General features: G+C 39.7%; 1 protein-coding gene across 6 annotated transcripts in view; it reads right to left on the reverse strand.

Moving 5' to 3' along the window:
- Positions 1-3,377: 3,377 nt before the first annotated feature.
- Luc7l3 (LUC7 like 3 pre-mRNA splicing factor) overlaps positions 3,378-13,482 on the reverse strand; it is a 31,740-nt gene continuing 21,635 nt past the window's right edge. For 2 of the 6 annotated variants that reach the window (XM_059271552.1, XM_059271550.1), the window contains exons 7-12: positions 11,330-11,491; positions 10,298-10,581; positions 8,371-8,531; positions 5,384-5,524; positions 5,173-5,278; positions 3,378-3,820 (exon numbers count right to left, since the gene is read on the reverse strand). In XM_059271552.1, coding sequence (XP_059127535.1) covers positions 3,772-3,820; positions 5,173-5,278; positions 5,384-5,524; positions 8,371-8,531; positions 10,298-10,581; positions 11,330-11,491 — 903 coding nt within the window. In that variant the 3' untranslated portion in view covers positions 3,378-3,771. Of the gene's footprint in view, positions 5,279-5,330; positions 5,525-8,370; positions 8,532-10,297; positions 10,582-11,329; positions 11,492-13,482 lie in introns of all 6 variants that reach the window. The other 4 variants (XM_059271551.1, XM_059271549.1, XM_059271555.1 and 1 more) reach the window with 2 other exon arrangements.

The raw sequence follows: 13,482 nt of genomic DNA on the forward strand, positions 1-13,482 counted from the left end.
TGAAAGGAGAAAGTGTGCCTTTTAAAATCTGCCATGCATTAAGGTTAATTTAGTATGTTTATTAGTTACTACCTACACCAAAACCTTTCCCACTTAAAAATTTTTATTAAGAAATAGCAAATACACAAAAGCACACAAACATACAATTCAAAAAGAAAAGAGCCCGCCCAGCTTGAGAGAGAGGAGTGGCCATTCCTCTGAAAACCCTTTTGCCCTCCAAGGTCATTCTCAAAGGAGCCACTAACTGATCTGTCAACTGTTTGGCGTTTCTTTCATTTCTCAATGTATTTTTGAGAACGGCCTGGTTTGACCTTTACCAAAGTGAACCATAATGAATAGATCCTTCTGTGGCTTGCGTTTTGGGGATATTATTATATCTTGCGTCATCCATGGTCACATGTGGAGCCAAAGTTCATGTTCACGCCTGTGAATTCCGTGGTGGGGATGTGTCACACTAGTTATCCAACACAAGTGCTGATGGGATCTTCCCGGGGGTTTGTTGGTTTGGGTTTTCTTTTCTTCATTACACAAGATGACATTAAGACATTTGTTCATCCATCTCCTGGCAACATTTAAGAGTTTTTCAAGAGTATGTACCTAGGGCTGAATACAGCACTTAGCTGGGCCACACTATTTGCAAAGTTGCTCCTGAACAACCTGTTGATAGACAACTGATCTACTTGGTATGGCTAAGGGGAAGAAATAGATCGACTATGAAACTCTGGAAATGCATTTTAATAGAAAATCCATAATTCTGACACAATGAAAACGTCATTTACCCTGTTTCAGCTAACTTGAAACACACTCTTTAAAAGCAACATGATCAACTTCAAAGTGCTGTATCCTACATCTCAAATAAATGTTTCCAAATATAGTAACTGAAAATGGCAAATTCAGAACATATATGACGGACACCATCATATATAAGATGGGTGGGTAGATAGGTAGATAGGTAGGTAGGTAGGTAGGTAGGTAGGTAGGTAGGTAGATAGATAGATAGATAGATAGATAGATAGATAGATAGATATTGTGCATTCCCCACCTCCTACTTCTTGCCCCACCCAAGTGCTTGAAATAGGCAACATTGGGAACTCTTAGAGGAGCAGACAGGTAGGAGCAAAGGAAGACACAGGTCACTGAACACTTCGGCTGTAGCTTTTAAACCAAGAACAGGCATTACAATTGCAGTTATCAAACAAGTTAAAATGCATAGTCATCCTGGGTCCTTTCACAAGCAAATAAAAACCAGTCAAAAACACAAGCTTAAAACTCAACCCTAAATGAAGTGTCACCCCATAGAATGTTTCATGCACATAAAAAGTTAGGCATACTCATATCACTCATCTACAATGCATCTATGCATCTTTAAAAATGTAACAGATGTGAACTCAAAAAACTTCACTACAAAATTTTTTTTTCTTTGTACATCCCTAAAATCTTTAATTAGATGGCTCAGCTTAAAGGTTATATGAGCCATGTTCTTAGACCCTGGAATGACCTTTGGTCCTCCTGTGACACTAGCTGCATTCAAGGTGTGAAATGCTCTAGAAGAAACTCAGCAGAACAGCATGAACAACTTAACAGCTCATGATTACACAGGTACAAAAGTGGTAGCTGGGATCTGCTGAAGAGGCCATCCGTCTAGTCTGTCTACACTCTCCAGGAGACGCTCATCTTCTGCCCTTTGGAGATTTACATGGTAAAGGGCCATCAGTCTGAGAACTACAGATTTTACAATGAGCTATTTGGGGAACCTCCTCCTTCAGAGACAAATTAACAGCATAACTGAGACTTCCTTAAGAATACAGAGGAGTAGACATACACACATACACACACACAAACACAAACACATGCATACACACAGGAACTAGCTATAGCTATGAGTCTTATAGGAGATAAGTTAACAGAGATTGATTATACTCTTATGAGGTAAAAAAAATTCCAAAATAAAAAGCACTTTAAAAAAGATTAACTGCTTGCTCTGACTTCAAAATTACACAGTAATTGGACTAAAACTAACTCTCCAAAAAGACATGACACATTCACAATACTCTCTCTCACACACACACCAAATGACAGAGACAGCTATTTGGTCTACACAACAGAACTGTTTCTTCTAGTAAGTTAGTTCCTAGCTTCTACACCAGACACCAATGGTCAAGCCTTTTCCAATCTTAGATCTGCATCAATAGATCTAAGTGTTCACAGGAACCCATTGCCGTACTCATTTCATTTCACTGTTAGTCTAGACGAGGCAGAAGAAAGCAATCTGGCATTTTAGTACTTGAGCAGATTTCTTACATTATGTTCTTAACACAACAATGTCATCAAACTACATGCTACACAAAGCAGAGCCTAGTTAGTCAGGTGACTTTGCGTCTGCCAGACTGTTGTTGACAACTGCCTTCATTTACACCTGCCTTAACCTCCCACAACTTCAGAAACAGCCTCCCCACCAACTGCTGTGTCTCTAGATCAGCCGGGGGAGCCAAGAGGGCTCTGTCCCCATTAACATTTCTCATATAGTGTCTCTAGAAGTGATGGCTTCATGATTGTCAAAGTCTGGTAGAGAGTATTTACATAACAAATTCTGTAATGATCCATAACGCACACTAGAAGGAACGCAGTGGCACAGCAGTGAGAAAGGGCCGAGACCCAGTCTCCCAGCCCTAACACTGATCAACAGGAAGCCACTCCCTAGATGAGCCATGTGCTCAGTTTCTTCACCTATAAACTGACGTTAGTATTGAGAAGCTGTAAGTCACAGGAACTGCTATGATATATATAAACATATGTACTTGGAGATAATACTTTATACAGTCGATGGACTTAGGTATAAGCATGCTGCTACTTCCATGTGAAATTATCACCTGCTTTGTTTTTCAAATATCCTTGTTATATATACTACACACTCCATACACAGAAATATATACATTTATAAATGCTAAGACTGGGTTAAAAGAAATTTTTGGTGTAGGATTTAAAGGGAAAAACCTAGCTGAAAGTTTCTGAATGTTTGCCTGCATTGTTTCATAGTTCAACAGAGGAAGACAGAGTTTGTAAGGTTATTCAGAACCTTTCGCTGCTAAAGAAACCTCTCATGGTGTAAAAATATATTCTAGTTCACTGTACACCTTTGCTATTAAAAGCAAATCCAGATTTATTCATAACCACCCAAAATTGAAGCACCATTAAAACATCAAATGGGAAGTTCTATAAAAATTACCCTTCAACAGGACAAGTTAGAAAAACTGTTCACTAACACTTGTAGTAATAGTGTGCCTCATATTTAAAAACCAGGGACTAGATTGGAGTCAATAGCTTTATTAGAAAAAGAGCAATACTAAACCTTTCAATGACACAGACAATCAACTCTGTAACAGAAAGTCAGAGATACTTTATTGTCACTTCTAAATCCAAAGGCTAAGTATAGCAGAAGTGTAAAAATGGAATCCCACTCAGTCTGCTTCACACGAATACTAACGTTTAAGCCCGTTTTCAAAGTCCCAGACTGAAAACTTGCAATTAAACACTGAGCAAGCCACATGTTTAGGTAATATTTCTTAAAAAGTCTTAAAGAAAAAAATATGATACAGGACCTAAGTTTTCAAAGTGGCATATGTGCTAATAACACATTTTCTGAAATCTGGTAGGTCACGACAGTCCTGAATTAATTTTTAATAATAATAATAAAAAAAACAAATAACTAACTGAGCTTTATACTTTTCTATGCCACTAGAGCTTTCTTTCACCTCATTTTAATGTCGATCTTCACTTTATGCCGTTTTCAGTATTCTTCAAAAAATCTTCAACAGTAGTCCTACAATGCAAAATGTGGGGAAAATTGATAATTAGACAGCATATAAAAGGTAAAATTTTACGACTAAGTGTTGGCCCAGTCGCTAACTGCTAATCATGACACATGTGTATTTGAAATGTCTGTGTTGTTTTTACATCAAGGCATCAACGTGGTTCTTAGAGCCATGTGCCTGTGTATGCTGCCTATGTGTGAATGGTTCACACAGACATAACTATGCTGCTTTTCTAAAACAGGAATGCCACCAACAGATCAACTAATTGGTACTTCCTTTCATTAGGATTATTTCATCCCACGCCACTAGCCCAAAGATTGAAGTTAGAGGTTTTAAGAACACCTATGAAACCTAGCTTTAAAAAGTTCTTTAAGAACCCAACCTCATCTGATCATCAATCAGATCTTCGTGTCACTGATCCAAAGTCTGTCTTTGCTAGATGCTGTTGCTTTCAATGTCTCAGCCAGTGACTATTCCTCTATACTATGGCTGACTGCAAATTCTCCTACACAGTAGGAAATGTTAAACACATACCTCTTAAAGACTTGAGAATTGCACTGAATGTAACAAGGCGGATAATATGAGGTGTTTATTGTATTTAAAATTCTTTAAAGATATCTAATTCTGGGCACCACTGCATCCCTACACACAGTTGAAAAAAAATTCCATTCTGTTAACATATGATTTGTAAGATTTCACGCAATACACAAAAAAACCCCTCTGTGCTTCTTGTAAAGAACAAAAAGGATACACAACAGTTAAGCGTAAAGGTCACAGGCAATAGCATTCAAACACGGATGTGGGTAGAGAAAGGAGTACCTGGCATGAGTACCTGCTTAGTTTGACTGAATCCTTGATTTCTAATTTGGCTTTTCATGGGCCGCTCACAACACCAACGCTGTGTGAGGTATGGTAGTCAGCTGCAATAATTCATAAACCCTACACTTCCATCAATCCAATGCTACTGGCTCTCGAGTTACAGAACAAACTGCATTAGAATGCAAGGCAATAAAGCAAAAAACTAGAAACATCCTTGACAAAGAAATACTAGCAGTTTAATTAAAACAAAGTAGTCCAACATGTGCCTCAGAAATAGTTAAGTTTTTACAGCATATGTCTCTGCCAATGTACCAACACAAGATGGACTTAATACCAAAAAGAAAAACAAAAACAAAAACAAAAACAGTTCAACCTTTTTATTAAAAAAAAAAAAAAAAGAAATGACAGCAAAATCCCTAAAAAAAAAAGGATAATTAACTTTCAATGGCGACTATATTACATACGTGGACAGTAATTTCCAAAGAGGCACACTAATGGGGGCACGAGTCTGCTACAAAATAGCTGAGACAAAACAATGTACCTCAAAATGTTTTGCAGGACTACACTGTCTTTTCCTTCAGAAGAGGCTTTTGTATGTCTTCTTACTCGGCTTAGATCCATCTTCATCTGTGCATACTTACGCTGCACTGTCAAACAGTAACAAAAAGCCCTAATCAAAGTGAGAAACAATACACTTACCTCTGTCTGATCTGAGGTCTTATCAGATCAGTTTTAATTGGACTGAGTGTCACCTTCAGATTTAATGTCTTCACTGGTCCCATTGACCTCATTCTTAGTATCACTTTCCTTCGAGTCAGTGTTTGTGTCTTCGCTTTGTTTTTCTCGACTACTGGACTTCACACTACTTTTCTTATCATCAGATCCCCTCTTTTCTGCCATAAAAGAAGACATTGACCATGGAATTTAGAGTAAAATACAACAAATACATTACTCTTTAAAAAGGGAAACGACAGAGATGAACAGATCCATTTCCCACAGCCTGCAACAAACAGTTTGCAGAATTCACCAGTGATGTTGTTTGTAGTTTACAGGAAAGGCCAAGAAGAGGACTGAAAGGAAGCAGAAGGTAAACAGCACATTTTCTCAAACTTGTGAGAAGTTGCTATATTCCCCTCAGAACTGAAAACTGCAGGACCCCTCATTCTAGATAAAGAACACACAAAGGCAAGAGGGAAGGTGTAAACGACAGCTCACAAAGCTGACAGCACCAAGTTAGTTAATCAGGCTGCGAGGGCAAAATGGTAACCAGAAAACAACTAACCTTTAAATGACATGTTTACCCAATGACGTGTTTTATTTAAAAAATGTATGATTATTTAAATATCCAAGAGGGGCATACCCAATAAAAAAATGGGATCTTCAAAATTCAAGACCCCAGACCTCTGTTTTCAGTAGATGTAAAGAAATCTAAGAGTTTTTTTCCCTTAAGGAAAAATTAAAATCAATTCAGCTACAAAAAAGTAGTTTCCACCTTCCCCACTGCTGTGTTGGAAAGGTACACCCCAGGCTAAGGTGAAGGAGCATACTCTTGCCTTCCAGTTCTAAGTACCCCTCTAAAAAACAGACTCTGCAGAAACTAACAGTTAGACACCTTCCATAAAAGCTGTCTTCCCCCTCAAAACTAAGAATAACTAGTCTGGTAAAGTAGATCATGATGGGAAGATGTCTAAAGAGAGAAACTCTACATGGATGGCCGTTACAGATGCAGCACCAAGGACGGAAACGCAAACACAGTGTTATGAACTGGCCCTCTTATGTAAAGGAGTGTGATTAGGTTCAATACTGGTGAACCAAGCAGAGCGATGTCTAAGGTTAACCGTAAGACCCGCTTCATGTCCTTCTGTCCACTTGTGGGAACTGTGCTCTACCTGACCTTGAGGGAAAGTCCTCCCTTTGTGCCTTATGGGCTTCTCCGGTGCACAGGTAGCTTCAAGAAGGAAGAGTCGTCTTGTTGCCCCGTAGAGGACTTGTAGGCCAAAAATCTTATCTTCTGGCCTATGTAAATATGGTAGATCTTAATAGTCCTAAGGATATCGATAATGTGTGGTGGATTTTAGAGTTATGGATTAAATGGAAACTCTCTGAACAAAGAGAGCACCTAGGTAGCTATGTGTGGGAAATGACTTCTCACTTGTGGAGTTAAACTGCTTGTTATGATTACAGCACGTGCGGCAGTGAACTGCCTCATTCACCTGCCATTACCAAATGCTTGCTATTGCAGACACCTGACCCCAGAGGCCAGAATACTATCATTTGTACTCAGAAGTGTCTAGAACTTTCAAAAGTCAATGGACTCACCACTTTGAAAGTTAAACTCTATTGACAGCATGCCCAACCAAGATAGGCCTGATAGTTTTCTCAGTATCCACTCTTCCTTCTTTTCCCAAGTCTCAACAGGAAACTTAAGAGTTTTACTAAATTCATTTTGTCACAGGTCAATAACTCAGGGCATATTTTTGCTTTCCCTAAAAATTGTACAAATGTGTCTATTTAAGTGGCATGACTGGACAAGAGCAACTAATCAACAGCAGAACTATGGGGTCGAAAGCCTCACAAAACATAGGTGATTAATTTGATCTGATGCAAGAGTCATCAGATGACTCTTGACACCAGGTGACTCTTAAAACTGCTATCTCACTCCAAAAATATGCCATAGCCTTGCTAAAAGAGGGCAAGAGAAGACCCTCTCAAACAAAGCAGTAACCCTTTACCCCAAATGCCTTTTGAATCTCAGAAGCAATTTCTGAATTAAAAATGGTAAACACTAAAGCTCCTGAGAGGTGCACATGTGCCCCTTACTGCAAATGATCAAGGGCAAAAAAAAAAAAAAAAAAAAAAAAGGAAAGAAAAGAGAAAGCAAGTCCTTGTATACTGCTACACATTGAGCCTTTAACTCAATCTAGGAAAAACTCCTAAATCTAACAAAATAGCTATCAAAAGAAAACGTGAGTGCCATATACATCACCAGTGTCACTTAAAGCACCACAGAACAAACAGATATGCACAACAGGACAGGATGGGACCAGGACTGAGAAAATCAGAAACATGCCCTTTCTCTCATCCTTAAAACCACACAGAGCTAAACAGCCCAACTAATATAAAATCAAAGAAGCTAAGATAATCCAAAAACAAAAATAAGTTTTAAAACTTATTTTGATGATTAAAAACATTTTCTTGAAGACTAAAAGAGATTATTTTTGTGAAAACAGGCCAGAAAAAATTTACAGTCCTTGAATATCACTAATATAAACCAGCTACCCGGAGCTACAGAACACCAAAAGAAAGCAGAGGGGATAGCAAGATGGCAACATAAACACAGTTAAGACACGGTAAGTATTCACTTCTGGGAACACAGAAGTTAATTCCTAAGTTAGGTGAATGCTGCACATAGGTAGGACCAATGAACAACGCACATCTATTTTGTGAGACATTATGGAATATTGCAGTTTTTAAAAAATGTAGCCAAATAAGTAAGGTTAAAATACTCTACAGCCTAAGCATTCTCAAAGGTGATACAAATTCAGAAGAATCTATACGAAAAACCTTCAGGTTACCAACTGAATAACGAGGCTTTAATATGATCTTAAAACCTCAGGTAGACTTCCATTCTCACAAATCAGGGCAGGAAAGAAATACAGCTTGAAATCGAACTGACTGTTCTGGCACACGGTAAAATGGAGATCTGGGCTATAGACGGCACCTCTCATAATAAACCAACCTTTCTCCTTGGACTTTCTATCTTGTTCTCTGTCCCGACTTTTGCTCCTGTGTTTATACGACTTTCGATCTCGGCTTTTTGACCTTCTTCGATCCCGACTTCGAGACCTATGTTTTCTTTCTGATCTGTCATGGCTTCTGCTTCTTCGTCGATCTCGACTTCTTAATAATTTAAAGAGAAAGCAAACAACTTCAGCTGACATTACTAAAAGGGATCCTCAGAGAAGCATATACTACTATTCAATAATTAAAAAGATTTAAGTAAAGCTTTCCCTTAAGAAATAAAATAAATGCCTAGCCTGATCTACAGAGTTAAGTTCCAGGACAGCTAGGGATATACCGAGAAACCCTGTCTTGAAAAACCACACAAACAAATGTAACAGAACATTTTACATTAGAAATCTCAAGGATGACAATTATTGAAAATCTTGCTATTAAATCCCAGCATTCTCAAGCCTGGCAGCAGTGGAGCACGCCTTTAATCCCAGCACTTGGGAGGCAGAAGCAGGCAGATCTCTGTGAGTTCCAGGCCAGCCTGGTCTACAGAGCAAGATCCAGAGGACAGGCACCAAAACTACACAGAGAAACCCTGTCTCAAAACAAAAAAAAAAAAAAACAAAAACAAAAACAAAAAAAAAAAAACAAAAACAAAAACAAAAAAAAAAAAAAAAAAAAAACCACCACCACCACCAACAAAAAACACCCAGCATTCTAGAGGCAGAGGTAGTTGAATCCCAGTGAGTTTGAGACCAGCCTGGTCTACACAGTCATGGCTACATAGAGACTCTGTTTTGAAACAAAACAAAACACAACACAGAGATGAAGTGCTGTGGGATGTTCTGTATGACAAATGTGTTAATAAATAAAACACTGATTGGCCAATAGCCAGACAGGAAGGATAGGCGGGACTAACAGAGAGAAGAATTGAGGGAACAGAGGGAAAGACTCTGCCAGCTGCCGCCATGAAAAGCAACATGTAAAGATACCGGTAAGCCACAAGCCATGTGGCAACTTATAGACTAATAAAAATGGGTTAATTTAAGATATAAGAACTCGAAAAGAAAAAAGAAAAAAAGAAAAAAAAAAAAGAACTAGATAGCAAAAAGCCTGCCACGGCCATACAGTTTGTAAATAATATAAGCGTCTGTGTGTTTATTTTATAAGTGGGCTGTTGGACTGCCCGGGGCTTGGCGGAACCAGGAGAAAAAACTCCAGCTACAATATCTATATCATCTGGTATAGTCTCTGGAAAGATTATCTCAAACCCCGTAACAGAAGGGAACTAACCAAGAAGATGAAAACTCACTTTCTTTTTTTTTTTTTTTTTTTTTAAAGATTTATTTATTTGTATACATGTATCCCTGCAGGCCAGAAGAGGGCACCAGACTCATTACAGATGGTTGTGAGCCACCATGTGGTTGCTGGGAATTGAACTCAGGACCTTTGGAAGAGCAAGCAGTGCTCTTAACCTCTGAGCCATCTCTCCAGCCCCGAAAACTCACTTTCTAACTCTCATAAATCTACTTAGCGTAAGGATACAGTCTTCTATTCACAGTCCAACATAAAATAATCTGACTTTATGATAACATAAAAGTAACATGCACCCCCCATCAGTCATTCTATTTCAAATTTAGGATTTCAATCACCACCCAGGCCAGCATAGCAACACATGCTGGACACATATCCTAATCCTGGGTGTCAGCAATCACTCACAGTTCCCCATCAGCCACGTTAAAAGGACAAGCAACCCACTCTGCAGGTACTGTGTCACTATGGATTCAGTAGTGACTTAATGCGTTTTAACTGAAAACAGTTTCAATTTATGATATTATCTGGGAGCCCCACCATGACGAAAGGCCATTTAGGATTTTTTACTCATGACTGTGTAGTATGGCTTCATCACGAGCCACTGTCAGAGGTTCACAAACCTGCTTCGCCTTCTGTCTCTACTCCGTGATCTTTTATGGTCCCGGGACCTGCTGCATCTCCGGTCGGAAGTTCGGCTTGAGTGTCTACTTCGTGAACGACTTCTCTTTCTCCTTTCTCTATCACGAGCTCGTTCTTTCTCTCTTTCTTCCTCTTCTCTTCGTCTTTTCCTTTCCCGTTCTTCCCTTTCTCTCTCCCGCTCTTTTTCTCTTTCCTCTCTTTCTTGCTTCTCTTTTTTAAGACGTTCATCGCGATCAGGTTCTTCTGTTCTTTTTCTTAACTTTTCCTAAGAAAATCAAGTTGGAGTTGTTTGTTGTAGTGCTGGTACCAGCCAGAAGGCCAAGAATCCTAGGCAAGTGATCTATCACTGAGCCACCTCCCCAGCTCAAGATGGATTTTATACAACTTTAGCTTTTAGGACATTCTCAAACAATTTATAGACTACGTTGTTTACGGAATCCCATACCCTCAGGGGAAATGTAGAAATTTCAGCACCATATGTATACATAAAATACCATTATTTTACTAATTCTTTAGGTAAAGTCTCAATTTCTGAGTTGAAAATGAAGGAAAGAAAAGTACTTTGAGAAACAGATTCTCACAGGAGTCATCACTGCTTGTCTTTTTACTTTTGGTACTGGGGATCAGGCCCAGAGCAGTGGGCACACTAAACTAGCATGCTTATCAATCTACAGCCCCAGCACATCACTGCTTTAAAGAAATATAGATAGCAACAAAATGCCACTCAAGGTTTCTATCGTTGTTTTACCAATTTTTAGCTATAATAAATAAAATACAGATTTTTCAGTGATAGTTATTGTTAGAAATTACAGATTATAAAACCAGTCAGTGGTGGTACACTCCTTTAATCTCAGCACTTGGGAGGCAGAGACAGGTGGATCTCTGTGAGTTCAAGGCCAGTCTGGTCTACAAAGCAAGTTCCAGGACAGTCAGGACTGTTATACAGAGAAACCTTGTCTCGAAAAACCAAAAATAAATAAACAAATAACAGATTATATTTACAAGAAACTTACTTTTAACTCTTCCACGGTGGCTTTAATTTTGGCATAGCCCATGTGTTGTTTGCCCATCAAATGGTCATCTACCCGGGACTGGGCATCTCCTACTATCAAAAAGGCTCCACACACCTCACAAACTTCCATCTGTTTTTCTTGGGCAGCAAAACTTTCAATAGTCTGAAATGAGAAGTCAGTTGCCATGAGAGTATCTGAGGAAGACAGAATGAATTCCAAAAGGAACTTAACATCTATTTTCCATCTCTCCAGCCAGAAGCTGAATACAACTGGTTAAGTTCTAGAGAGGGGAGGCTGGAAAAGAGCAACCAACTTGCCTCTTCTAGGAAAAAGAACAGGCACTGCTCACCTAACTTCACTGCTGAACACCTACATCACACTGAAAACCTTAAACTTTCAGAAAGCTACTTTAATCTAAATTCCTTTCACACAGGTTCAATAACTCAGAACTTAAGAAATTAAACTCAAGGTGAACAATCTGAGCTCACACTACTGAGGGAACAGAACCAGTGACCGACTCCATTTCATCAACAGCATCTAAAGCACACACTGCACTACTCACAGTAAGGTGGGAGACACTTTAAGACTGCCAATTTTAAACTAAGGTAAATAGAAGCACTGAGTGGTGATTTAACAAAAATGAAAATGTAATTCAAGCTCAAATGAGCATTTACAATTTAAGGCGAGGCTTAGCAAGAGAGTGACTGAAGAACTGTTTTAACAGTTTTACTGGGAGGCTGGCAAAATGGCTCAGCAGGTTGGGGCTCTTGCCACCAAGCTGGATAACACGAAGGGGAGAACCAATGCCTACAATGTGTCCTCTGATCTTAACACACATGCTGTGACAGGACCACATAAACACACTAATAAATGCAAACATATAGAATATAGCCTGTTTGTAGCGAGGTTAACATGTAGTGACTATTTCTATCCATGTTCCTTAGCTCCTAACTCCCTCCCCTAAAGCAAGTCACAGAAACGCCAACCTTCTCTCACTTTTGAGACTTCAAGTAGACCATCCAGACCTACTTGTCTGCTCACCAGACCCCTATTTTAAAGGGATTCTGCACAACAGTCAGGGTAAGGGATGTGGCAGGGAAGTCACACAAAGATCTGAACAGGCAGGCTGCTGGGTCCCTGACTTGGTCTATTGCATTATATCATATTCTTTTTGTCTAATCCACGTTTCTACCCAGTTGTCCATGTTTTCATACTGCTTACAGAATTACGTTTCCAATGTGACCCAGAAAAGGGCCTGGGAACTTCCAGATACCTGAATACATGGAGGTTCCTAGAAGGTGGTGAACCTGAAGAGAAGATGGAAGCTTCACAACCCTTCTCCCATACCTATGCATCTCTTCTTCATCTGCATCCTTTGTAATATCCTTTATAATAAGCTGGTAAACGTGTTTCAGAGATCTGTGAGGTACGGGAGCAAATTAATTGAACCCGAGGTGAGGGTTTGTGAAAGCTCTGAATTTTTAACGTTAGTCAGAAGCACAGGCAAGACCTGGGGCATCTGAGTGATATCTGACATACATGTGCCTAGGACTGTGTATGTGTGAACGAACACACACGCATAAGGGGAGAGGAAATGGAGAGGGGAGGGGAGGGGAGGGGAGGACGAATGGACAGAGCAAACACACAAGCTTCAGGACTGAGCTCCCGACTTGTGGAATCTAATGCTATCTCCAGAGAGACTGTCTGTACTGAACTGAATAAGAAGATTCGCGGCCAGTGCCTGCTGTTGAGGAACACTTCTTGCTTGCTACTGGAGTGAAATCACTAGCTGGGGAACAGCTCAGAGGTAGAGCATTTGCCTGACAAGCACAATACCCTAGGTTTGAGCCTCAGCATTGTGTGTGCTTATGCGTGTGGGGGAAGGGTAGGGAAGGACAGAAGGAACAAGCACACCAAAGTAAGCTAATTTTGAGGGTTTCTGTTATATCTTCACGTCTCTGAGGACGGACTCATGATGTAAGGCAGAACCTAACCTTGTGACCAACCAACCCAACACACGTGGCCTTTTAAGAAAATGCTTGATCAAGCCGGGTGGTGGTGGCACACACCTTTAATCCCAGCACTCAGGAGGCAGAGGCAGGTGGATCTCTGTGAGTTTGAGGCCAGCCTGGACTACCAAGTGAGTTCCAGGA

Source organism: Peromyscus eremicus, chromosome 8a, assembly GCF_949786415.1.
Source record: "Peromyscus eremicus chromosome 8a, PerEre_H2_v1, whole genome shotgun sequence".
NCBI lineage: Eukaryota > Metazoa > Chordata > Mammalia > Rodentia > Cricetidae > Peromyscus > Peromyscus eremicus.